Source organism: Myzus persicae, unplaced genomic scaffold (genome assembly GCF_001856785.1).
Source record: "Myzus persicae strain clone G006 unplaced genomic scaffold, MPER_G0061.0, whole genome shotgun sequence".
NCBI classification, from domain to species: domain Eukaryota; kingdom Metazoa; phylum Arthropoda; class Insecta; order Hemiptera; family Aphididae; genus Myzus; species Myzus persicae.
In genome coordinates this window covers 488,917-516,757 of record NW_019100548.1, presented here as the reverse complement: position 1 = coordinate 516,757, position 27,841 = coordinate 488,917, and the positions used below count along the sequence as shown (strand labels likewise).

At 26.1% G+C, this 27,841-nt stretch overlaps 3 protein-coding genes across 4 annotated transcripts; 2 read left to right on the top strand and 1 right to left on the bottom strand.

Moving 5' to 3' along the window:
• Positions 1 to 1,142: 1,142 nt before the first annotated feature.
• LOC111032306 (dipeptidyl peptidase 9) lies at positions 1,143 to 6,865 on the top strand. The gene is made up of 16 exons (XM_022312579.1): positions 1,143 to 1,338; positions 1,514 to 2,008; positions 2,067 to 2,202; positions 2,263 to 2,406; positions 3,042 to 3,150; positions 3,219 to 3,395; positions 3,594 to 3,762; positions 3,831 to 3,990; positions 4,065 to 4,279; positions 4,724 to 4,859; positions 4,927 to 5,099; positions 5,165 to 5,284; positions 5,349 to 5,501; positions 5,583 to 5,725; positions 5,788 to 5,899; positions 6,712 to 6,865. The coding sequence occupies exons 1-16, from the start codon at positions 1,321 to 1,323 to the stop codon at positions 6,802 to 6,804; spliced, it is 2,553 nt and encodes an 850-aa protein (XP_022168271.1). The 5' UTR covers positions 1,143 to 1,320; the 3' UTR covers positions 6,805 to 6,865.
• A 5,956-nt stretch (positions 6,866 to 12,821) lies between these two features.
• LOC111032180 (phospholipase DDHD2-like) lies at positions 12,822 to 27,804 on the top strand. 2 transcript variants are annotated; one of them, XM_022312422.1, is made up of 14 exons: positions 12,822 to 12,993; positions 22,020 to 22,259; positions 22,345 to 22,490; positions 22,564 to 22,690; positions 22,759 to 22,949; positions 23,019 to 23,195; positions 23,262 to 23,409; positions 23,759 to 23,997; positions 24,060 to 24,227; positions 25,008 to 25,167; positions 25,255 to 25,449; positions 25,507 to 25,652; positions 26,211 to 26,407; positions 27,194 to 27,804. In XM_022312422.1, exons 1-14 carry the CDS (start codon positions 12,909 to 12,911, stop codon positions 27,402 to 27,404), a joined length of 2,430 nt encoding a protein of 809 aa, XP_022168114.1. In that variant the 5' UTR covers positions 12,822 to 12,908; the 3' UTR covers positions 27,405 to 27,804. The 2 variants fall into 2 exon arrangements, with proteins under 2 accessions (XP_022168114.1, XP_022168124.1); XM_022312432.1 differs by lacking the exon at positions 12,822 to 12,993 and adding an exon at positions 19,939 to 20,031.
• Positions 13,033 to 21,987, bottom strand: LOC111032214. Its single transcript, XM_022312471.1, has 8 exons — positions 21,652 to 21,987; positions 19,192 to 19,397; positions 19,003 to 19,126; positions 14,599 to 14,821; positions 14,080 to 14,227; positions 13,872 to 13,998; positions 13,381 to 13,557; positions 13,033 to 13,173 (listed from the first exon to the last, which is right to left on the bottom strand). The coding sequence occupies exons 1-8, from the start codon at positions 21,833 to 21,835 to the stop codon at positions 13,040 to 13,042; spliced, it is 1,323 nt and encodes a 440-aa protein (XP_022168163.1). The 5' UTR covers positions 21,836 to 21,987; the 3' UTR covers positions 13,033 to 13,039.
• Positions 27,805 to 27,841: the final 37 nt, after the last annotated feature.

The following is a 27,841-nucleotide window of genomic DNA, read 5'->3' as shown; positions in this document are numbered from 1 at the left end:
ATATTATTATTTTATTTTAGTCCTTTAAAAGTTTAAAACATATAAAAGTTACTTGGTGTATTTTAATATATTGTCCACGATATAGAATCAAAATATCTGAAATATTAATAAAAAAACACTTATGAGTCATGAGTGCATATATGATATTACATAATTATATATGTGTCGTATAAAAAAATATTTTTTACTACATTCAAACTAGTATTACATATATTTTTTAGGGATGCTTTCACTTGATGAATTGACAATAATTATTATTTTTCATAGACTCATAAATCATAGTTAGTACTTGATTGGATGTTTTTGTTTTTTTTTTGTGTGGCACACGAATTAATGAAAATAGGAGAAAATAGGTAAAATCGCATTGCTGTATAGAAGGCATCGATTGGTATAAAATATAACCTATAAATAGGCATTAGGCAATACAATAGCTTGAAATTCGGTATTATCCAAATGTTTGAAATCGTAATTTTGCTGAATATTAAGGAATATATTATATAATTCACGTAGGTACAAGTTTCAAGTCCTCACGAATACTTTTTTTAAATTACAATATAATATTTAACATTTTTATTATTCGTTTAAATATCTAATGACGTCCAAATTTGCCGCGAAATATCTACAGAAAAAATTTCTGAAATCTATAAATTATTCTAAGCATTAGATTCTAATTTTTATAATAAACATGCATTTTGTCTAAAACAAATTTATACATCACACAATTATAGGTGTCATGAAGACTTGTACAATTTTAGTCATTTTTGCCATTTTAGTCTTCATGCATTATACAATAATGTAAGTAAAATAGGTAATAATACCGTATAGGTAGTCATCAGAAAAAATTAAATATACTCACATAGGTATCTACTACCTACCGTCTACTTTTATTTTTTTTAAACTAGGTATACAATATACAATATACATGTACAATCTGAGACCTAGGGCACAATATGAAATAAAAATAATATGATAGGTACATATTTATAGCATTAAGTCTATTCTGTGATGATATCACATAACTACGTCCTATAATTACATACACATAAAAAACAATTGATAATTGATAACACTATCCTACTAACAGCAGTAAGTAAAGTTAGCCTACTCAATTTCAACCGGCGAATGACGATCCGATCCTCCCCACTACATCTAACCTTAAATATGGTGAAAGGCCTTTATATCTTTGTTGCCAATTTATGAATTAAAAAAATTACATTTTCGTTTTAAATTCCGTTTATTATGGTCTAATAAAATTTATCTAATTGTTTGTTATGATACTAAGTACATTGTAATTAATTCGTCGATTCTATTCTGTGCATAATGTTACCTAACGACCAGGTAAATTAAATATATTTGTATCATGCAAAATGTATATAATATATAAATATATTTTCATATATTTATAGTATTATTTAACTCAATTAGCACCTATAGTTCGTTTTATACTAACACATTTTATACACTTATTATAATTTAAATGTACATTTATGTATTCAATTTTATTGTATAACAGGGCAACTGCAGTCCTGCAATTAATAAAAAACCAACCGACGGTGATAATAACGCCTTAGAAAATGGTCATCAATCAATAACTAACCCTGGAGCTAAAAAGACATGGTCTGAAATTCGACAAACAGTGTGTGACTTTCGACATCGTCTTTCCACTATATCAGTGATGTCCATCTCGCATGTGTCATTTAGACGGTTACAAAATGGACGAACACGGGTTTATTTTCTTAGTGCTCCTGTAAATGAATTTGAAACTCTTCTCTATGTTGATTTACCTAATCAAAGTGTTTCTGGTCAATTACCGTGGCAACCTTTGATTGAATCCAATTTCCCAAGTGTAATTATGAGCGGTCGATATTCACGAGAAGAACAACTATTATCTGAAAGAAAAAGATTAACGACATTTGGAATTACCTCCTATGAAATCAATAGTGAATCTGGTAGAATTGTTTTCCCTGCTGCAAGTACATTATTTCAATGTAATGATAATGAATACTCAGTAAGCAATTCCATAAATTTATTTCAATTGTTGTTTTATATTCAATTTTATTTGATAGACAAATTCATTATATCCAACTGAATTGAGAACATGTGCTGCTGGAGCTAAGCTCTCACCTCAAATCTGCCCGAATAATATTGATATTGTTGCATATGTTTGTAACTTTGATATTTGGGTAACTCATATAGCTACAGGTAAATTAATTAGGTATGTTTGTTAAGATTTTAAATTTGTTTAAACAAATTTGTTTTTAGGTAGTACCAAAAGATTGACATATGCTCATAAAGGTGGACGGTGTTTATCAGATGATCCATTAGCAGCAGGAGTACCTTCCTATGTAATGCAAGAAGAATTTAATCGTTATCATGGTTATTGGTGGCAACCAAAACAACATAAAGGTACATCTCAATGAAAATACCTATTTATTTTCTTTATAATGTAGGCAACACAATTGAATGTTTAAAAGTAAATTATTTTTATTTTTTTTTGATTTTCATCTGCTTGGTTTTAATGATTATTACTAAACATAGCTTGAATATAAAATTTGAAAAGGTTTTCTTTTTAATAACTCCATTGTCTCAAATAATGTTCAGTATCACATTTCAATTTCATTAAAATTTTACAAAACATAAATCATTTGTAAGAAATGTTTTTTTTGTACTTAATTTGTACCTAATAAAAACAGTACACTAACTATCTATTTCATTAATTTGTTAAATGTTTTTTTATTTCAAAATAATAACGGGCTCTACTGAACATACATGCTCAGTTTGTAACTGTAGGTAAAATATAGATTAATAAATTATAACATACTTTTTGAGACTTTAATGTTCTTGATTTCTATACATAATTTAACTTATGATATTTGGCAAATACTCTATTAAGTAATATTACGTTATGTTATTATATTATTTTTGTTCCTGTCGCTTGTACTATTAATCAAAAAATAACCTACTGAATGAGCTTAGAAATTCGGGATTCCTGCCTTTTTAATGACATAATTGTAATAATAATTTTATTTTATACAATGTAGAAGATAATGTCTACAGGATTTTATATGAAGAAGTTGATGAAAGTGATGTAAAAATATTCAATTTTCCATCATCAAATTCAGCTGGTAGTGGTGAAATTGAACAATATAGGTATGATAATTATTAATTAAACAATATCTTTCATTATATGTTGAATAGTGTAACCATATTTGTTATAGATTTCCTCGAGCTGGTACTGCTAATTCTAAGTCTAACATAAAACTAGTAGAATTCCAACTTGATGGAGAGTGTCAAATTATTAATATAAAAAATATGGAACTTCAATATCCACTGGCACATATGTTTCCTTGGATGGAGTACTTAGTTAGAGTTGGATGGACACCTAATGATGACTTGTTAGTATCACGAAATAAGAATAATAAATTAAATATAAAGAATTTATTCTGTCATATTTTAAACCATAATACTTTTTACATATACATAACATTAGTATTTAACGTGTATATCTTAAATTTAGAATACAATATTTTAAGATATTAAATCATTTTTACGAAGGTGTGTTTTATAAATCTAAGATTAAACTTGTGTTTTAGAATATGGCTTCAGGTTTTGGATCGAAGACAACAAAGGCTTGAATTGATGGTTCTATCAATTGATAATTTTATTGAACATGCTTCTTCTAATATAATAAATTCGTCACATAACTCAACTTTTGTTCCACCTCAAGTTATATACTCACAGACTTCTAATGTCTGGGTCAATGTAAGAAATAATATTTATTACTTCATAGCCCACAGTATTGTTTTTGAATATAAAATTATACATTTTAGGTTCATGATCTGTTATATATGTTCCCCATCACAAGTAGTAGTGAAGTAACTATGATTTGGGCTACGGAAGATACCGGATTTCGACATTTATATTTAATTACTAGTATAATAACAAAGGTATCTCATGAAAATGGCATACAGAATGTAGATCCTAGTGAAAGTATATAATTTAAATCATCTAATTTAATTACTACATTAATGTGTTTGTTAACTTTACATTTAACTATTTATTAGACAATATGATGATGTCCAAACTAGCATTGACCAGTGGCAACTGGGAAGTATGTGGTAAAGGACTTTGGGTTGATTTGAAGTATCAAATAGTATATTTTATGGCTGTTAGAGAGTCACCTTTGGAAAAACATTTATATGCAGTATCATTAAAAAGCCCAGGAAATATAAAACTGCTCACTAAACCAGGCTACTCTTATGAAATTGATATTGATAAGGTAAATATTAAAAAAATTTAATACTTGTTGTATGTCCATTTATTGTTCATAGTTCTATATAACTTTTTTTTTTTGATACCTTAAGATTAAAATTAAAATAATAATGAACAATAAGTTAATTATATTACAAGGTAGTACATATATTTATATAATTAAGTATATACTATTGATCTTATGCATCGGAAACTATGGCCATTAGCATTTTGTGGGAGGTTACGGTTGGTTAAGGAACAGACGTATGTGAGTGACCCCATTCGTCACTAAAAACCTGGGTGGTCACCCATCCGGGAACCAGCTGTGCCATCTTGACCTCAGAACACGTTAGCAACTAAGGCGTTACTATGGTGGTTACACCTAGCCATATCAGTCCCTAATTATTTGTTAAAAGTACATCTTGTTCAATATAAATTTGGTATTATTGTATAATTTTTCTTGTTCATTCAGGATTGTGAAATTTGTGTGGCTGTCTATAGTAATATAAGAAAACCTCCTTCTTGTCAAGTTTTTCGGATAGAACATAATGATATGACTGTTGATGGAATATATTTAAAATCTGTTGGATTTTTAGTAGAAAATTCAGGTAAATGTTTTTTTTAATTTTAAATTTTAATGTTTTTTTTTATTAATTGTTTTTTTTTTTAATTCAGAAATTAACAGTGTTCTTCAGAGCCCTACTTTAGTTACACACCAAATTAGTTCTGGAGATGTATTATTTGCTATGGTATTCAAACCTCATAATTTTGTACCTGGTCAAAAATATCCTACTATTCTCCATGTATATGGTGGACCTGAAGTTCAACTTGTAACTAATACATTTAAGGTAAATTTATATAATAATTCTTTAATATTTATTAGTTAAATGATAAATTAATGTTAATATCTTAGGGTGCAAGGCATATCAGAATGCATATGTTAGCATCTCAAGGCTATGTAGTTATTGCGATTGATTCTCGAGGCTCAAGACATAGAGGTTTAATTTTTGAAAGTCATCTTAAAGGAAGATTAGTGAGTGTCTTGGAATGTTTCAATATTTGAATGAACAATTAATAAACTGTATTTATGATTAAAGGGCACTGTAGAACTTTCAGATCAAATTGAAGTTCTTCAATGGTTAGCTGAATACCTTGGATACATAGATATGAATAGGTTGGCGATTCATGGATGGTCGTATGGAGGGTATCTAAGTCTAATGGGACTTGCTACTTATTCAAATATTTTCAAAGTAAATTGTGTTTTAAATTTAACAGTATATGTTTGTTTATTATTTATCAAATAGTATATACATTAATTGTGGTTATTTCAGTTAGCTATAGCTGGAGCTCCTGTAACATCATGGGCAATGTACGATACTGGGTATACAGAAAGGTACATGGATTTGCCTCAATACAATTCTGTTGGATATATGAATGGTTCTGTCTTAAGCTATGTCAGTCGTTTACCGGATGAGTAAGTTTTTCCCAAATATATTAAATTAATAAAATATTATTTGACCTAACCTTATTTTCCAGGGAAAACAGATTACTAATTATACATGGACTAATTGATGAAAATGTTCATTTCTCTCATACCAGTTTACTGATCAACGCCCTTGTAAAATATGGAAAACCTTATCAACTTCAGGTAAGATAAATATCTTGATGCTTTTATTTATACAGTAAATACTTGTTAGTCCGATAAACGCAATAGTCCAGATGAAATATAAATCCATTAATAGTAACTAGTGGGGAAAAGAAATAAGTCAGACACATATAGACACATCACATTTTAAAAAAAATAAAGAAAATCTTTCAACTTCATTTGATTTAGAAAAATGTTGGTTTTTTTGTAATTTTTGTATTTACAAAAATTTTTAGTAATCTGGACACTTGACATGAATTTGTCTGGACTACATAGGTTCTGCTGTAAATATTCCTTAAATTAGTTTTTTCATTAATTTCAATTCACTACCTCATTCATCAATATTTCTAATTGATTTAACTAATAAAACTAATCGTGTTTAATTTTATACTTTTTTTAAAATACTTCATTAATATACTGTTAAGTTTATTGTCCGTAATTAAAATTAAATACATTTAATTAAGACTAAAAAGTTAAGCAAGAATACCCTAATATATCTTTGATGGTAAGGGTCTTGTCCCAAACTTCCCTTAAAGAGCAAAACCTTAAGAAAGAAACCATTCCCGTATCTGAGATAAAAGGAGGGAAAACATTACGGTTAAAAAAAACCTCCGTAAATGTCTTTAATAAAACTGTCCAATCTAATTCTACCAATTATTTCTAATTGAGTTTTAAAACCATTACTAATGTAATTAAACACATTTTTAGTTTTCAAAAATTAATCATAATTCTTTTTTTTATTATTATTATCATTATTATTATATTTATTTATTTAAAAATATTTAAAATACTTAATACTTAATTTATTATTCTAGATCTATCCAAATGAAAGACATAGCTTAAGAAGTTTGGATGCTACAAAACATTATGATGCTACATTTTTATCATTTTTACAAAACTATTTATAACCTTTTACTTAAAAATATATTGTTAATTTATTATTATAATATTATTATTTTGTTTACAAAACTAATTTATTGTTAAATCTAGTTAATTTTTATCAAAGCACATATTGTTTGAAAAACAAAATTTAAAAAATACTAAAAAAAAACAATTAAAACTTTTGTATGTCAAATTTATAAAAATGTATTACTGTATAATAATAGAATATATTAAAATTATAAAATTAAATGAGTATGAAATAATTATTGTACATTTTTAAGTATATAGATACTATAATTTTATACAACCATTTTTGTATTGTACTTAAAATTAAATAACTCAGATTTTTTACTGTGATTTTGTTATACCTATTTATATTACTATTAATTGGATATAGCTATTGTAAATAACTTTAAAAAAATTTGTTATTATTGTTTATCAATTTAACACATTACTTTGTAATATGTTTAAAATAATATTAGTACATATTGTAAAATTGCAAACCTAGCCAACTATTTATTAGGGGTTTATTTAGTGATTTAATATATTGCATAAATGCATAATATATCAATCATAGTTTTGTATTTTAAAGATAATCATTATTATATTTTATTGTTGATAAAAATATGATAATATTATGAATTAATAATTATTATACAAAAAAACAACTTATTTTTTGTAAGTTTTTAACAATATTTTAAACAATAAAATTACCGTGAACTGCAAAATTACTTAAGTGAAAATAAATAACACTTTAAATTTTATAAAACAATATTTATAACTATATAAATATATTCATAGTAAATGAATAATAATTTATCCACAATACTATTACTATAGAGTTTGAGTAGCCAGTAGATATAATACTTAAACATTTTAACAATGTTTATAAGAGGTAATCAATTATTTTCTTGTTAGCAATAAATTATTTTAATATTCAATTACTATTCATAACAATCACGTCTGATGCCTATGATTACAATATATTGTAATCAGTTTTCCTTATAACAAAATAAATAATTGAGAAATACAGTATTGCTAATATTTAGCTCCATACAGTTAAATAAAGTTACTGTTATATTTTTTTTACAACAAATCATAGGTAATTTTATAACAAAATTGGCGAACCAATAGGTTAACCTTAAATATTATAATGTTTATTTTGTGGATTATTGATAATTTTTTCCAATACTATTAGGAAATTTTAGAAGGAACATTTCAATTTTGAAAAACCCATTTAACAGATAAAAGTATGATAGGTATAGAAGTCAAAAAGCGCGTGCAGGAACTTATTTCCAATTGACAAAAAGGTATTTCTTTTGGCATGTAGACGAATAGTTCATAAAACCAAATACTATGATATGAAATAAAAATGTTTGGTTTTTTCAGTTTTGAATTTTTTTTCGTGAGTCTTCCATATTTTGAAGCACGATCATGGTGGCTTCTGTTAGCATAATTTTATCCATTTGGTAGGTACTTTGAAAAACTAGTGAATTGAGAAAATACTAAATAGCAAATGCCTACCAATAATGATTTAAATTTTAAATTTATTATTACCACGGTTATCTACACGGTGCAGTAGACCTAACCTACTCTTATCCCTAGGAAGTATAGATTCCCAAGTTCTAACTTCCCGAATCCGTCACTTAGAAACTGTTAGGTACGGCTTAGAAACTGCCATTGGCATTACCTATACATAAGATTCCTGCAATAATTTATCATTGAATTCAATATTAACTCTTCCATTATACGGAGACTAACCTACTCTATGACAAGAGGTACACTCGAAATCTACCTCCATGCAATTATAATATCTAGACAGGAGAGGGAATTTCTCGGTTTTATTTTTATTTGATTATTATTTATTAAATATTAGGTGTATTAAAATACCTACATATTTTATCAACACGTCATCGTCATGTACCTCATCTACGTATTTTGTAAACGTTGCATAAGATGTCAAGATGATATGATTATAATTTATAACTGCTATACCTATTGCTCTTTATAGTCTGCTAATAGAATATCGACCTTTATTGTTGTTTTCAAGTTTGAACAATTTATTAAAATATTGAAATACCTATACTTAATGGTTTTGAAATAAATAATAATATTGTTATCGACAATAATTACAATATACCTACTGCAATGTTATAAATATAACTTATAGCATTGATTATAGAATAGACTATTCTATAATCAATGCTTATATGTAGCTATTGCCTAGACGTCCTACTACCTAAACTTGGAACTCGGATATTTTTTTTTTTATTTAAGCTACCAATATAAAATTATTACAGCTTAACAATTACAATTAAAGATATATTAACAAATAACAATCCAAGATATAAAAAAGCCCAATAGAACTATTGGGCTTAATATTGATTTAACAGATTAAAAAAGTGAACAAACTAAAACTTACAATAACAAAAAAAAAATAAACATAAAAAAAAAATTTGAATAAACGTTTGAGAAAATTTAAACCAATATAATCAAATTAAGAATCCAGCATTTTCGAAGAATTTCAATATAAAAATAATAATGGCTCTTGAAAAAACTCGGATAATTATAATTTAAAAGTTATCATATAAGACATTTACCCATACCTGTCCTCGAAAGACTATAGGCAAGTAATTATATGTACTACCTATGTACATATATTTGGTACCTATGGTAATTTGTAAGCAAAATACATAGTAAAAAGAATTTAAAATTAATAAAATTACTCATTATAATGTTTTCAATAATTGCATTTTAGATTCTGAGTGAAACAATTAATGAATTGATTTTACAATGATGTGTTATTTTTATATTTTTTTATAATTGTGTCTGTCATCACCTTTTGAGGCAGTTATAAGGTTTCGATGTTCTATTTCTATTTCTTTTTTGGAGGTAAAGTTAATCTAGTTGGTGCATTCAATAATTTCCAAGCAGTTTTCAAAAGCACCGGGAAAAACAAAAAAAAATTAAGGAAAAACGGGAATTTTTACGCAAAATTGGTTTTTGAAAAAATCGATTTTGGTTTTTGGTGTTGTCTCTTAAAAAGATTACCGTAGATTCATGAATTTATCACTGAATCTTTAAATTAGCATTTTTTATACACTACAATTTTCAAAATATTTTGACTCATGTTTGGCTATTTTTATAGGCATATGAAATTTGCAATCATTATCAGTTTTTTTTGTAAATTAAAAAACCAGTTGAGCGTGAATCTACGATAATTTTTTATTAGTGTCTTAAGTCAGAACTTACTAATTAGACAAAATTCGTAAAAATCACGAAAATTTGCATATTATTTTAATTAGAAATCCATAAAAATTGTTCTTTTTATATCTAAGATTTGAAAATGTAATACAGGGTTTCCTCTAGTTTGTCTTCCTTTATTAAAAAAAAATTCTACCAGCGAATGAAATTCAATTTTTATGCGCGTTTAAAGTTCAAGTATATAGAAATTGTATTAACATTCAGCAGCACGGACCCCGATAATTGATATTTTAAACTTAAATATTTATGTATGATTAAAATGCTAGGGTGGCTACGGATAAACGTCTGAAAAAAGTTATAACTGCATATTGTGTCATTGGAATCATTAAGTTAGTTAAACAGTTACATTTTTAAAATCAACTTTTTTTGTAAATGTGAGTTTTTTCATCCTTAACATGTGTTGGTGAAATCAGAAATTACCTATCGTCCTTACTTTTTATTTTATTGTTGATAAGTAATTTAGTAAAAAAACAGTGGTGTAGCTAGAGGGGGTGATAGTGGGCAGATATTTTAAGAAAACTAAAAATTATTCCTATGGTCTATGAAAGTTACTGCAAATACAAATTTGTACAGTTGTACAGAAATCGAAACCTTAAATAAGACTTCGACATCGGTATGATAAACTCATAGGAGAACCTTGTTAGTTGTTATACCAACTTTGTGTAAGCAAATTATCAGCTCCGCCCTACCCCAAAAAAAAATCCTGTCTACGTCACTAATGTAATTATGTAAGAAGTCATTATTGTCTGTTGTCAATGGTTTCAAGCAGGACGATTGTGTTGCTCAATTATCTACACTCTACAGTCTAGATAAGCAATAAAAGTTGAAAATTATAATTTAAAAATAAACACGAGAGTACCTAAGAATATACCTACCTACTAATATATTTAATCTATTTGTAGGTAGTAGTTACCTACATACTAATAAAGTATAAAATATTTTATGCGCAAATGCGCAATAATATTTATTTACCTGCTATTGCATTATTGAAGTATAGATACCTATTACCTATATGCCTATATATACCTATAAATGGCTATAAATTAAATTAATATTTTGTAATGTAATTGTAATTCCTAATAATATTAACCCTAATAATTAATAATCAACAAACGTTAATATACCTAGAATGACGTAAAATATTTCATAATTTATTAGTGGTATACTTGGCCATTTCACCCTTTAATGTTTAATTATTTACTTGTTGATTAAGTATATTGTATTTAATGTATGGTACAATATTATTTATTACTGCCTATCTGCCATTATGGGCAATGATTAATGATCACCACGGTCCATGGTTAAAACTTAAAATATAATTAGGTATGTAATCAAACAAATACGTAACCTCGACAATAGCTAACGTCACGCACCCGATACAAGTCCCGTAAGAATATAATATTAGTATTTTTATCAGACACCTACATTTAGGAAAAGTTTTTTTAATAAAGTTTGCTGACATTACTTTATTATTTCTGGCCACCTGGCGCCTATTTTAAATTGGGACTACGTGAGTATGATTAAAATATGAACTGTACAATAATATACATGCCCTCATGACTAAACAAACTTATTTATATAGTCAATAGTCATGCATGCTTGCCCTACTATCTAGTATTTACCTACCTGCTACTTATATAATCTGTGGAATTACTTTATAAATGATGTGATTAATGAATTAAATAATATCTGCCCACTATGTATTATCCTACTGTACAGCAAATCGACAACCACTTACCCCCTTTCAAAATTTGAATATTTTGACTGATTACTCGATTACATGTACCGTTTTTGACAGCTATTGCTTACACTATACTACAATATAGTACGAGGGTCTATTTTAATTAAATTATTATTGATTACTAGTTTTCCATTTTACTACTAGGTACAAATTAACTTTTTAATTTTTTTGTTTTTATTAGTTACTATTATCGTTGTAATTTTTAGCAAATTGTATTAAGTAATACCTACTAGTATTTTAATGCTAAGTATTAAATTCTTTTAGCACAAAACAATTGTATGAAAAAAGTTGAAAGTGGGATGCGTGCGTGACAAGACACTGAGTATAGTTAACTTCGTGTCTTGTGTCTTTATTACCCTATAACGGCTATAACCACTACAATGTAAGATAATTTCTAAAAATGTTTCTATTCCTCGTGGATGTACCCAAAGGTAAGACCAAGATGTTGATTAAATGTTTTATCTAAATTGTGATTAAGTTATAGGTATACTTATATGAGTATTTCACATTTCCACTCTGTTTTCTGAGATTCAGTGAATCGCATTAGGTAATGAAAACCATAAACTTTAAGAATTAAAATAGATTATGAGCGTGTAGTATATTAGTATTCTGATAAAAAGTAACAACACAATTAACATTGTATGATAATATGACAAGATAAAATTACATTATCGCGGGATGCTGTAAAAAATGAATATTGAAACTATAATCATAGAATAGATATTATAATCGCGTAGATCACATTAATACATTGTGTTTATTGTTATCATAATTCATATTTCATTTGAGTGTTTTCACTTCGTTATCAGTAATTTATCATGTTATTAAAAAATAAAAATAATAACTACATTATTCATAAATCATATTTTACTCATTCGACAGTTCGACATTAGTCATTAGTCGTTACGTACTATTAATTAGACTATTAACTACTTTAAAAATAAAGAAATACTATTTTGTAATTTTGTACTTTATTTCCTTCAAAAACATACAATTTTACATAGTTATACTTATTTTTTTTTTTACAGTGTGTCAGTGTATCTTATTATTCAAATTTTAATAAAAGAGTTTTTATTAGATGTACGATTTAAATTAAATGAATATAATACAAGAAATTTAAAAAAAATGTCTGAAATAACAGAAATTAAAAAGGACGTTTCATCCAGCAATATTATAGAAGAAAATTCACCTTCACAAATTAAAACCACAGGTAAATATTTTATGCACATACTTTTAATTGTTTAAATATACCTATTTTATCTTGATAAAAAATCACGACTTCTTTTCCTTCGTTGACATCTTATAATACTCCAAATTAAAAGTAAAATAAGGAGTAATAAAACAATTGCTGATAGAACTATTAATGAAATTTCTGCGAAATTTAAGTATTCTGTAACACAAAGTATAATTTATGGATGGTAAATTTTATTGTAAATGTTAGATACTGCTTAAATTTTCAATAAACAAGAAATTTGTTAAAAAAAGCTGTACCATTTTGTCATTAGGTACTAATTTCTGACTTATATAGTTAAAACCAGTAGCAAGTAATTAGTACTTATTACATTTATAAATGTTGTACTATTATTATTTTACTTACGTTTTTCTGCATCTATTGTTTTTTTTTGCGTATTGCCTCGTAGATCTGTGGCGATGATTTCAAATTTTGGAAAACAACATGTTGCTGTATAATATGCTATTACTGGTTCTTTCGTCCCGATACTAAACTCACTTCGAAACCTTAAATTATTTGGTATTGATGAGATCATAGCTAATCCTAAAATACAAACATTTTTAAAACTAATACAAAAGCAATCATTGTATTCTAAAAACCATAATAAGTTCAGTTTATTTGGTAAATAGCAAATTATTTTTAAAATGCATTGGCCAATTTGTAATTGTTTTGAAATTAAAAGATTGGATTGTGCCTTACTCAAATCTTTTATTCATTTAATACTTATTTATTATGATGAAAGATCTATACATTTTTTTAACATTACCTTATGAAAATGATTAAAAAAATTATTCATTAATTAATTAAAAAAGTATGATATAAAATTCAATTTTCTTAATTATTTTTTAAATATTCACCTGAATTTTCATCTTGAATAGTTACTTCAACATTCCATTTTTCTGATGCACAAGTATGTGGAGTATCTGCAAAACGACAATCCCCATTGAATATGTAATCTATTGTTGGACGTGTAGTATCTCCTGTCTGAAAAAATATATTTATTCATTATTCAATAGTTAATGAAAATGTATATAAGTGTATGATTTATAGATCTTAGTATCTTACTAGTTTCCCTATGTAAAAATTAACTTTTAAAGTTTCAAATTCTGGTTGAAGAACAGAAAATGTAATTTGATCAGTTGATCCTTCTGGTCCTATTACCTCCAAAACTACCATTACATCAAATGGTGGACTATTTGGAGGTAGTATTATACTAAAACAGTAAAATACATTTTAGGTATAAAACAAATCAAAAATAATTTATAATTCATCTATTACATATTATAATAAATTAAATATAATTTGTTAACAACTACAATTTTGAACTGTAATAAAAATTGTTTACAATAGTAATTTTGTTCAAAGTTTGGATTATATTTTATTTGTTACTATTATTAAAATATGATCAACTCAAAGTAAAAATAATTAGTTTAAATAACAAAAAAGTTAGTTAATTTTAATTTTAAGAAGTGTACATTTTGGCCAAACAATATTTGAAATTTAAATTGCAGTGTTCAATATTCATTTTTTATTCTACATTAATAGGTATTATTAGTATATATTTATTATAAATATAACACTTACCTTGTAGGTAAAACTGATCTTATAAGACCCATTTGATCATAACAATGAAAATTATATTCCAAAGGTATCCAATTTTTATTAATGATTCTGAAATATAACTTAACTGTTTCTCCTGAAACTCCCGTTAAAACAGAATAAGGAGAAAGTTCCAGTCTAAAACTTTTTGCTCCATCTATCATTTCATCTGACCATGATTTATCAGAAGCTTTATCAGAATCTTTATCTACAAAATATGATAATTAATAACAGTTAGAGAGAGCTTTGTACTCTCATGTACTATTGGCATCATCTAACGCATACAAATAAAAAAAGTACATTTTGCAGTTCCAATTTTACTAGTTAGCTTAAATTGTATAGTGAATTGACCTAGTATTAAACTTAAATATTAGAATATTTTCTACATATTTCTTAACGTTATAAATACATATAATAGATCAAAAGGAGGTTCATAACTTGCATAAAAACAGCTCAGACTGCTGACTGTACATCTAATGCACTGATTTTTCTTCAAATATTACTCCCTAGAAGAAAATTGTAAATACGTCACTGATTTAAGCTAACAACAAAAAACTCGGAACTGCTGACCTTAAGTATTTATATGTTATGCATTATTACCTACGACTCAATGTTAAAAAAAAAAAATTTGGAATCATTTGGTTCAAACAATTAGCTGTAGTGAGATTGAGATTCTTTTATTGTTTAATCCTTAGTTACTTAATCTACATTTTTAAAATGATAATTCCAAAATAAATATTATTTTACCTTGCCAGTTAAAATATGACCCTAAATAGTTAATATCCCATGTATAAATGTATAATACTAAAATATATGTTAGTTAACATTTGAACTCGCATATGAACTTTAAACTCTTGTAAAAAGAAATTGTACCTATGTGTCTTCTATATTTTTTTAAATTTCTATAAGAACCACTTATATAAAAGCTTACATTTTCAAACCTGAGATCTAAAAATGTTTATTAACTCTTAAAAACAATTTAAAATTATCATGAATACTTAATAATAGCTTCAATCAGTTTAATTAGTTTTTAAATTTAACTGTACATAAAAGTTAAAGTCATGGTGATAAATTATGTAATATGTGGTGGTAGTTACGGCCTGGCATATCAAAGGCCCATGGATCGGACGGATCGATTATTTCAGATGTCCCATATTGAAATACAAAGGACTCAAGAAAATATTCATGACATTTTGTTGAAAACTTTTTTTTTTATCCTGGACCCCAAACATTGTCAGGAAGGACCTAGGCTCTACAAAGAAAGATAGCGCCCAAGAATTACGTGCCGTTTAATATTTCGATAAATACGTTATAAAGTTCTTATATAGACCAGATACACTCCACAGATAAAAAATGTATGGGTTTTAAAGCGTGGCTTTACGCAGGATTTTTTTTTTAAATTTCATTAAAAACAACTGACGAGGAACTTTGTAATATATTTTTAAGATTTTTGACCAAGTAGATTATTTTTTCAACATTTATGGAAAAAAAAAATGGTAAGTGGGTGTCGCATTGCTGTACAGTAGGTTACAAGTGGGTCATAGTAATGGATGGTGTACAAACGTATACATTAGTATACGTTTGTATACGAAAAACGATTCTGAGCGGAGATGGTCAGCCTATAATATTATTTAATATTTAGTATATTTGATGATGTTATTGTGATTTAAGTAATTTATTTTACTATTATGCATAAGTACTGCAGTAAAGGTTAAATTTTTTTTTGCCAAAAAAATTACATTTCAAAAGTCATTGTGTGTATAAAATATAATAATATAGGTACTCGAAAAGTTTCAAGGAGGTAGGTACTCACGAATTATATATTTATACTTCTAAATTATAACAAAATAACTTAAATCATTATTCTCGGTTATTTAATAATTTGTAATTTCGTCTAAATTTGAAGATAAAATAACTATCAAAAAAACTGTGTTCATATATTTTTTAGACTTTTTGGTTGCAGAATTAACTAAGTACTTATGTGCAACTTGTTATATATTTTTGATTTTTAGCTATAAAAGGTGAACATTTTATAAATATTTAACTAAAATATTTGTACATTTTCGATTTGATACATTTTGTCAAAATGATTTAATGTTATTTATTAAGCATTATTTATGCTTTTAAATGCTTAAAAAACAAAATTGTACCTACGTATTTTTAATATTTTTCAACTGATATTGTAACAATTTATGAGGCCTTGTATTCAATTTTCAAGCTTTTTGACAAAACAAATACAATTTTACTAACATTTATAGAAAAAATTGAAAATTGAAAATTTCCATAAACAACTCAAAACTAGTCGAAAAATGTTGTCGAAGTATATGAATTAATACAATTAACATAGTTACAGTGTAAATTTCAAGTATCTACAGTTATCCGTTTTTGAATTACAACAAAAGAAAATCACTACATAAGAAATCGAGTGACTATCCTATGTTGTTATATTTTAACTTCAAACGCTCATAAATTTTACTTTCCGATAAAAAATTGTTTTTTTGATAAAGGTGGAATAAACTTATACGTAATCTTGTATGTATTACATTTTTAAGTTTTTTGACCGAGTGAATATTTTTTTATCGACATAAGTAAATTTAAAAAAAACTAATAATAATCGAAAATTTCATATGCCTATTAATAGTTCAACGAGAGTCAAAATATTTTGAAAATGTTATGGTGTATAGAAAATGAAGATATAGACATTCAGTGAAAAATTCATGTACTTACGGGTTTTTTTTAGAGTTACATCAAATCAATTTGGTCGAAAACCGGGTTTCCGTAAAATTGTCCGTTTTTCCTTAATTTTTTGTTTGTTTTTCTTGTCTCCTTTGAAAATTATTGGGAATTTTAAATGTTGACCTCCCGAGTAAATTTCAAATAAATAAATCAGAGTCAAAATATTTGGAAAATTATACCATGTACCTATATGCCAAATTGCGTAGGTATATGAATTACAACAAAATAAGAAAATCGATGATTAAATATTACTCAGTTCAACAAAATAATTTTTAACCAAATTAGCGTAAAAATGTCTGGTTTTCAACTAAAATTAATTTTTCTACCAGATGAGATTTTTCAAGTTGGAGATTAACGCATTTTTACAACATTATTGTAAATCCACGCAACCTAACCTAACCTCCGCCCAGAATATAAAATGTATACTGTCATTCAAAAAAGTAAAAAACTGAAAAATAACAACGATAAACATTTTGTAAAATTATGTTAAATAAATATTTTTATAAACTTTTATAATTTACGATAAAATGAGAGTAAACTTTGAAAGAATGACATTGTATTGATATAATTTATGAAAATGTATTTAAACTCGAGCAGTAACTACTTGTTGTAGGTATACTATATTTAATATTATTATCAAACAATTTTCGTAGTTCAATGTTTGAATATGTAATTGCTAAGTTATTACGTCAACTTTAGAGATACCAATGTTTATGAAGAGTAACTAATACGTAGATATTATTATTGTTTAATTGTTTACCTATTAGTTTGTTTCATAGTAACGTCATTTAATAAAAATTTCATACGCACATCTTGGTCAAGGCTATTGTCTTATACATCATCAACCATCATGTTTCCATAATTAATCACCCATGATAAAAATATTTTCAAAACAAATACTTATTGCTATTGGTTATTTAAGATAAATTTTTTGTATGAATTTTATCAGTCTACTAGTTATGTTTTAAACTTCATGTTCTTTATTAAATAATAAAGCAGGTATGTATAATATTTATTTAACTAAATTGATCACTCTCATTGTCTACAATTATATCTGTATAACGTAGCATAGTTTATAATCAATTAAATTATAATAATTTATGATCAAACAAAATGTCAACTGTAAAAATTATCTTGTTTAAATTGAATTTAAGGGATATTCTATGTTCAAATAACAAACAATTTTTATTATTTTCATCTTTATCAAATATTATATGATATTCATTTAATCCATGTTAATTATTTCACACAATTAATATAAAATGCATTAATTGATAATTTTCATCATTACTATTTCTAGTTTTTAAAAACCAATTTATATAGGTACACCATTAAAAAAATTATTAATCCTTTATATTTCAAATAAATTATAAAATAATGACGCATTACATCTTACATAACAGTTATTATGGCAACTCTTAGTATTATGTTGTGGAACTATGTGTGAACGCTATCGCATTTTAAAGGTCAATAATTTTGTGTTTTTTTCTAAGATAACATTTGTATATGCAAACTAATGAAGAATTACTAATAATAGTGGTTAATTTGCTTATTATGTTATCTAATTTCTATACTTTCAAACATGAAACATTTGTAATTTCTCTATTTTTTAATAATAATATTATTTTTAAGTTTGATATTAGTTTAAATTACTTTTTGATTGATTTTGTTCATCAATGGTTTTAATTTCTGAAACTTGATTCACTATTGCTAATGGCTTAGGTATTTTTTCTTTACAATTTTCACATTCACCATTTTTACACCATATAATCTCTACCTGAAATAAATATTTATTAACACATGTACATTTTAACAATTACCATTGTACTATACTGAAGTTACATTTGTATAATTTTGTAGAAAAAAGTCGTCATTATTAAACATTGATTTTTCACCAAACAGTAAAAATTGATTCCTTGAAAGATTCAGAATATCTATTAATCTAGAATAATACTTTTGACTTTGCTCTTGTGGTAGATAATCATTTTTATGGTACTGAGACATCAATTCATTAAAATTTCTCAGAACTATATTATGAACCATAATCTCTGTAAACAGGAAATGCAACCATTGAGTACAACAGTTTTACAATACATAAAATATATCCAGGAAGTTTTCTATTGCTTATTAGTTTTTAATGTTTTATGATAGCTAACACATTTTCTTAGATAAAACGTGTACAAGTTCACAGGATATTATGTTATGAAAAAATAAACAATGACTCATTCACATAAAAAGTCAGAAAAATATAAATTGTCATAATTCAAACTTCAAAGATTAAATATTTACTTGTAATTGTCTTAACTACATTTTTCTAACTTATGATTAATTTTTAATTTTTAATTCTTGATAATGATAATTATATCCCTAATTTGTTTTCAGTTAGGCGTCTATGTATACCTATTGATCAAATAATAGATTTTTTTCCCCTTAGAAACTAGTTAATTTATGTTAGGGATTTTAATAAATAATAGTTTATTAAAAATGTATTAAAAAAATATTTTTACCCAATGTCAAATCAAACTTTATATTTAAATATTGAGACTGAATGACTGAAATCTGATAGTCAATTTGTGTGAATAAATAATAAAAAAAGTTTTTTTTTTTTCTATGACAATTATAGGTGTAATATATACAGGGCTACAGGGCAGAGGACCAAAAGGGGCCCCTCAACATTTTATAGTAAGGTTTAAATAGGACAAATATATCTAAGAAACTCTAATATATTGTATATTAAAACACATTCATTTATTTTTTTAAATCATGCTTGAATATTTTTTTTTGTGTATTATGTATTATGTAATAGCTAATAACTAGGGCTCGGAAGTTGAGGCATTTTGCATTTTTTTTTGGAACTTTTTAGACGATGCTGTCCTGGCCACAATTGTGTTTCATTAGTATGTGAATCTGAAAAACTAAATTTTATTTTGCATTTTTACGCTTTTTTTGGCTTTTTTTCCTTTTAAGGCATTTTTTGACATTTTTAGTCATTTTTATTGATTTCACACTAGTTCGCTTCTTATCGTTTCTTGTCTATGCCGATAACTTATAACTTGGAAATTACCACGGACTAAGATTAGTACCTATCCGATTTTATCTGACCGATTACAGTCGTCGCGTCGTTTTCGTGTTATAGTAAATAATATTGTATCTACATTTTATTATTTTTTCGTAATATTTTCGAAATGCCGAAAATTAAAACGTCGGTTAGTGCTCGTTTGCGTGCATTTGTGTCGGAATTCGGCGACGATATTTTTTCTTCCGATGGCACGGTTCTTTACTGTAAAGTATGTGAGGTAAAGGTGACCTCAGAAAAAAATTCACTATTGATCAACACATTTCCCGTATAAAACATAAAAATGGGATAGAGCGCAAACATTCAAAACAAAGTCAAAGTTTTCTTACTATGTCGTCAAAAAAATCTACTTTTAATTACGATTTATGTCAAGCTCAAATATAATGCAATGATTTTTGAGTAATTTGTACGGTTTGATAAATTTATAGAACAAATATTTTTTATTTAATTTTTAAAGACATTATTTGTCATTTTTATGTCATATTTTGAATAATTTGTAAGCTTTGATAAATGTATATAGAATTTTATAGTAAAATAGAGTAAAATATTTAAAAAAATGTATTTTTATAAATTTAAAACAAATATTTGTAATTTTTTTAGGTCATTTTTTAAAGACATTTTTCGTCATTTTTATGTCATATTTGCATTTTTTTAGGTCATTTTTTGATGTTTTTAAGGTCATCAACTTCCAAGCCCTACGGTTATAACTATATCCTCACCAAAAAAGTCTTAATAAAAAATCTTGTTTTTACTAGATAGTTGGGAAAAATGTTAAAATGTATAGATATTAAGTAAAGAATAATATGACACTTTTTGGACCTCCCTCCCCCAAATAATTTTAAATACAATTATATTATGACATTATGCAGTGCCATAGCCAGCATTATGAAATGGTGATAGGTGGGGGGAGGTATAAATTAAACCAAGTTTTTCTCAGTTTTCTTATATAAATAATATATTTTTTAGGGAAAAAAAGGTCGATGGGAGAGAGGTTAAATAGTAAATACCCCCATGGACATGTCACGTACCTCAGGTTATTTATTTATAGATTTTTCTGCTATGTCTTACTATATCCAATAAAGATGTACCATTACTATGAATCCCAAATTCTGGTACAAATCAGTATCTATCATTCTTTTATTTTTTTATGTTTCGTTAGGTATTATGTATTATTTTAATTACCTATTCATTATTTTGAAATATAGCTTAATATAGAATATACATACCTTTTTTTTCATCAAGTCCATATATAGTCACATAAGTATCATTTGTTGTCAAATATCCCGTATTTTCAAAAAAGTTATTCATACATTGCAAAGTTGCTTTTTTCCAATCTGTCAAAATGGTAATGTTATTAGCGATAATACATGGAACTATACAATATAGAAAGAACAAGTTTAATAAATGCATGATGATACGGTACAGGATCAATAGCTATTGAAGATTATTTAGACTTACATTTTGCTTATATAACATTTCTATTTATTGTTATCTGTGTCAAATATTTATCTATTAAGGATAGGTTTCCTATAAACTATATCTAATATGTATCTTTCCTCATAAAAATTAACCAAATATTTTTGTTTGATTTCAGATAAGAATACTACTAACCAATTCCAAGAATCTTCAACTTTTTCTCTTTTACAACAAAATATTAGTGAAGTGAATTTGGAAGAGTCCCAAACCCAATGTTTAAGAACCGCGGGTGAACAACTTAAACAACATCTAAATAATAGTTGTGGATTTTCTAATCTTGATGAATATAATTCTCATATTGTACCACCAAGGAGAACATTGGAAAATATTCAACATGACATCACTACACCTCCTATAGGTTATTATAGTATTATTATTATACATTTATACTTCAAATAATCAATCAAAATATTATGGTTTTTATAATTTAAAAATTATTACAGATAATACTGAACCATCATTAACCAGTAATGTTTTAAATAACCAAAATTATTCAACAGTTACGGAAACATCAAACATGGTTATAAACAAACCATTTAAAACCATGAGTGCTCCAGTAAATATATCTGCATCGCAATCGCAATCAGAAGTATAATATGGATGATTAAATAACTAACTATTAATTGAACAAATAATAATGTAGGAAGTATAATTGTTTATAGGATGTATTACTCTGTGTATATGAACCTATAAAATGGCATTGGTTCTATTGCAAGTATGCTGATAAAAATAAATGGGTTCCATTTAGTCAAAAAGACTCTGATGCAATCGAACAAGCCTTTATTTTAAGTAAGAATATACTCAATATAGTATTTAAAATTAAAATATAAGTTGTTTTTATGATAAATATGTTTTAGATGATCAGTGTAATGAATCAGTTATAGCAACAGATGGTAGTAGATTTGATGTTTACTTAAATCAAAGAATTCGTAAACCAGTATATTGGTCTGATAACACAACTAATGTACGTCGTTGTTCTTGGTTTCTCCGTAACAGCAATGGATCTAATTTTATTCCTTATGATGAAGTCATAGCTACTTTGTTAGAGGTAATGCTGTAATAGTGCATTATCACTTATTATAAATATTATATGAATACAATTACTAATTTTACTTAGGAAGAATACAAAGCAGCTTGGGAAAGTAATGAATGGGGACGTCGAGTTCCAGTTGGTAATTACGAAGAAGTAGTTTTTCATAGTCCTACAGCTATAATCCATAACGGAGTATCTATAACTCTTCTAAACAATAGTGAAGAAACTCAAAGTTATCAAATGGATCAAGCAGCAAATATAGTAAAATAAATAATACAAATTAAAACAATAGTTTTAGAATACTTAATGTTTAAAAATAATTTACAGTCTTCATTAAAACAATGCATAGTCAAACGAGGGTTTGAAGAATTTGTAATTCCTAGTGATGAACCATCAAAAGTGGATCATTTATTATTTATTGTACATGGAATTGGGTCTTACTGTGATTTAAAAATGAGACCAATTTATGAAGTTGGTATGTCATTTTCCTTATTAAAGAAACATAAATTAATTGAACCCAAATAATAAACTAGGAACTACAATTTTAAGCCAGGTCCTTATGAAGGCAAAATTTTCTGTGTCGCAAAAGTGTGAGTAGTGTGACAACACAAATCAGTTTCCCTGGGTAATTTTTGGATTCCAAATGGTTGCATTTTGGATTTGGCAGGCCACAGGCAAGTGGTCTTGATCAAAATAAATTTGCTCAATATGTTCCTTGTAGAAAATTTTGTCTTCATCTACAACTGGCTTTAGAAACTTTTAAAAGAACCTACACATTCATACATTAATAATTTATATTCTAAAATTGTATATACATTTTTTAGTGGATGATTTTCGAAGTTTAGCTCTGCAGTTAACACAATCCCATTTTAAAACATCATGTCAATCGGAAAAAATTGGTAGAATTGAAGTATTACCTGTTTCCTGGCATTTAGCTCTGCATAGTGAAGATATTGATTGTAAGCTCAAAAGAATTACATTGCCATCAATTCCACGTCTCAGGAACTTTAGCAATGACACCATATTGGATGTTTTGTTTTATACAAGTCCCACATTTTGTCAAGTGATTAATTCAAAAAAAAAAAAAAAATGGTTTTATACTTATATACAGGTTTATAATTTCAGACTATAATAAATGCTGTTGGAAATGAAATGAATCGAATGTATAGTCAATATCTATTAAGAAATCCAAATTTTAATGGACATGTTTCAATAGGAGGTCATAGTCTTGGGTCTTTAATTTCATTTGATTTACTGTGTAATCAACAACCACCAAGTCCAACAAAACAAACTGTAAGTTTGTAATATACCTGTTGGATGTTCTTTGTGTTGTCTTTTTTTTTTTTTCGGAAAAGCATAATATTAATTTTATTAAAATTAAGCATTTCAAATAAATATAGTGGTATAAAATATTGGATCATTATTATGATTATAGTAGAATCTCAGTAATCCGACAAATATCACACCACGCTACTGCAAATTAACAAAAACAGCTGATTAATTCACATTAAACACATTTTTACTTATTGAATTTTACATTTTCACACATATTAAAAAATGAATAACCTTATTGTATTTTATTATAACACATAAATACAACATACATGCTGTGTTTAATTAATATTTTGATGGGATATAGCCGTATTACCAAGATTCTACTCTATATTTATGAATTTAAAAAAAAAGCCGTCAAGTAGGTAAGTGCTTTATTAAACAGTAGGAGTTGAGTGTACCTTATCTTTGAATACGTCACTGTAATTAATGCATTGAATTCAAATTCAAAGTTAAATCATTGTATCTGATGAAAAATAATGCTGCTCTATTATGAATTATAATTATAGTATTACTACTTACTACCCAATAAAGTACTAAATTAATCCAATTTGGTACCAAAAACCTTTGAACTTAATAATTTTCTACTAGAAAAAGTTTCGTTAGATATGAAAAAATACATTTATCCCTCTGTTCAGAATCTAAAAATATTTATATATTATAATCTAATATTAAATTCAGCTTGTAGTATAATATATTTTTTAAATAATTTACAACTTATATTTTATTTTATTATGACAGGAATCATCTGTAGCATCGGTTGTTCAAAAGCAAAAAGCTAAATTAAGCCGTGGTGCTTCATATGTAACATTAGGAAAAGCTGGTACTGGACAACCATATATCACATATCCACAACTAAAATTTGAACTTGATTACTTTTTTGGTTTTGGCTCACCTATTGGTAATAAATTGTATAGTATTTAAGAACACCAGAACTAGCTTATTACAATTTTTATTTTTATTTAAAAAATTTTATTGCATAATTTAGGTATGTTTGTAACAGTGAGAGGTATCGAAAGTTTAGGAGAAAACTTCAAGTTTCCAACTTGTCCGGGATTTCTTAATATTTTTCATCCGTATGACCCAGTTGCCTATCGTATTGAACCATTAATTAATGCTGCTTTTGAAAATATACCTCCTTTCCAAGTGCCACATCATAAAGGACGTAAAAGAATGCATTTAGGTAATTATATATATACATGTTATGGTATGTTTATATAATAATGTCTTATATATTTAGAACTAAAAGATACTATGGCACATGTGGGAGCTGCTCTAAAGACGCACCTTGTAAATTCTGTAAAAAATACGTGGAATACTGTTTATCAGTTGGCTATGTTTTCTAAAACAACTTCAGGTCGTTCAATAGAATATGACCCAAGGATAGTAAGTATATTCATTTTTCAATTTGTATAAATTTTGGTTTCATAAGGAATATAAAATTCCATTATTCTAATATTGAATAAACGGTACCTTATTATCGAAAATGTTATTATAATAACCAATTAATCTTAAATATTTAAAACAGATATCAAATACTAAAAGATATCTCTTAACTTAAAATTTTTAGTTGAAAAACTCAGCTGCTTATAATTTATAATTATATGTATAAATAAGTATAATCATTTATTAGCACTAACATAATTTATCATTGCTCGACTCCAGTGGCCGCATGACATTTTTGTTTTTCTATGAAGCGACTATTTAAAGTAAGTGGGATGGCTCACCCCAACACTAAAACCATTTCATAAAATTACATTAATTATAAACAAGTCTATCATTAGATACTCACCCCCACTTTTGCACAAAGCAGTCACTTCATAAAATAGCTAATAACACACGCTGCCACTGACTGAAGTGTTATATTTGATAAATAGTAATTTATATACTTCCTTAATGTGTAATCCATTGATAAAAATATTTAATTATTTTTATTTTTATTAGAAATTAGATCAGAAATCACAAACTCAAAAAACAGATTCTACAAGTACCTCAAAAACATTTCAGAGCACTTCTGAATACCTTAATAATAAACCTGGTATTCTAAACAAAGGAAATAGAATAGATTGTGTTTTACAAGAGGCACCTATTGAAAGTTTTAATGAATACTTATTTGCTGTAGGCAGTCATTTATGTTATTGGTATGTGAATGTTTATTTATCAAGAATATATTCTATACATAAATATAAATGAATAAATTTATTGTATGTTAAGTACAACAATTTAAACATATTATTGGTATTATCTAACAGTCCATTATATAATTTTTAGAGTTTAAATATAGAACAGAGTAGACTCACAGTATTTTGAAACTCTTGAAAATTCAAAATAAATGGTGATTGGTCTCCTGAAAACTTAGTAATTCAAAGAAAAACAATGCATTTAAATTTTAAATTTAGTAATTTAAAGTAAAATTTAAAGCTAAAATGTAGCAATAATTCAAAATTACTTTCACTCAACTATTGGCTATTAGAAGTTGTTTCACTGTGATTGAGTGTTCAAAGTAAACATTCTTATTGTTCACCCTTTCTTGCCCGATTAAAAAATAAAAAAAACAACGGATATCAAGCATTTTCCGGAGATTTTTTTTTTCTGGACGCATTAGGCATAGTTCTTATTTAATTGAATACATAAAAACATCTCTAAATAATTTTAAATAATTTTAAACATAAATTATCTATGTAGGCATTGGTTATTTATAATATATTTTAAACTCTTAGTAATTAATATATTTATTTTTCTCTCATGATATTCAAACTTCTTCGCAATTCAAAGTCTCTCCAACTTAAAATTATTGAGTCTATACTATTTATAAATATTTAAGCTTGACACCATGTAAGATAGAATTATGAAGATTGAATGTTATTCCTTTTTTTTTTTTTTAATTATAAATTATTAAATTTAATTTTTTATAATTTTCTTCATAGGGAATCTGAAGACACTATTTTATTAGTCTTGAAGGAACTTTATTCAATACTTGGAGTATCGCCGGATAGTCAAATTCAACATGCAATATTACCATTTGACATTCACGATAGCGAAAATTCTAATTATCCAACTAGTATGCAATTTGAGGAACCACCAGGCTTTAACATGTCTTTTGGATCATTATCATCACTCTATGATGATAACTGTTAAGCATAATACTATAACAGTTATTGGAAAAATAATCTATTTGATAGTTTTAGAAGGAATGTTATACTTTGTGTAAAAATAGATTAATTGAAAGATGTTTTATTTACTGTGATATTTAATATTTATTAGTTTGTTAAGTTTATTTAAACTAGGTAGCAATATTAAAAATGTATAAACATGTTGAATTAAAATTTAAAAATAATTGTATTGTCGTATTAGGTATTATGTTTTATTAGACCACAGTCAAATCATGATTCAACATTAGGATTATAAGTTTTTATGTTGTATTGTTGTTGTTTTATTTTATTATTTTCATTACAGAATTTTTGTCAAAGAATAATTGCTCTCAGTGTCCATGTGTTATTTGTATACATATAATATATTGTAATTATATTAATAGAAATCATGTGTACCTATAACTAACTTACCAAACTTAACAA

Excerpts from the sequence above, each read along its gene's own strand:
- LOC111032180 (XM_022312422.1), top strand. The coding sequence starts at position 12,909 with ATGTCTGAAATAACAGAAATTAAAAAGGACGTTTCATCCAGCAATATT. Across the intron at positions 22,260-22,344 it reads CATCACTACACCTCCTATAG|ATAATACTGAACCATCATTA; the intron begins GTTATTATAGTA and ends AAATTATTACAG. Across the intron at positions 25,653-26,210 it reads TAGAATATGACCCAAGGATA|AAATTAGATCAGAAATCACA; the intron begins GTAAGTATATTC and ends TATTTTTATTAG.
- LOC111032214 (XM_022312471.1), bottom strand. The coding sequence starts at position 21,835 with ATGCATTTATTAAACTTGTTCTTTCTATATTGTATAGTTCCATGTATT. Across the intron at positions 14,822-19,002 it reads TGAACAAAATCAATCAAAAA|ATAAAGATTCTGATAAAGCT; the intron begins GTAATTTAAACT and ends CATATTTTGTAG. Across the intron at positions 14,228-14,598 it reads AGATCAGTTTTACCTACAAG|TATAATACTACCTCCAAATA; the intron begins GTAAGTGTTATA and ends TTACTGTTTTAG.
- LOC111032306 (XM_022312579.1), top strand. Across the intron at positions 5,285-5,348 it reads GTCATCTTAAAGGAAGATTA|GGCACTGTAGAACTTTCAGA; the intron begins GTGAGTGTCTTG and ends TTATGATTAAAG. Across the intron at positions 5,726-5,787 it reads GTCAGTCGTTTACCGGATGA|GGAAAACAGATTACTAATTA; the intron begins GTAAGTTTTTCC and ends CTTATTTTCCAG.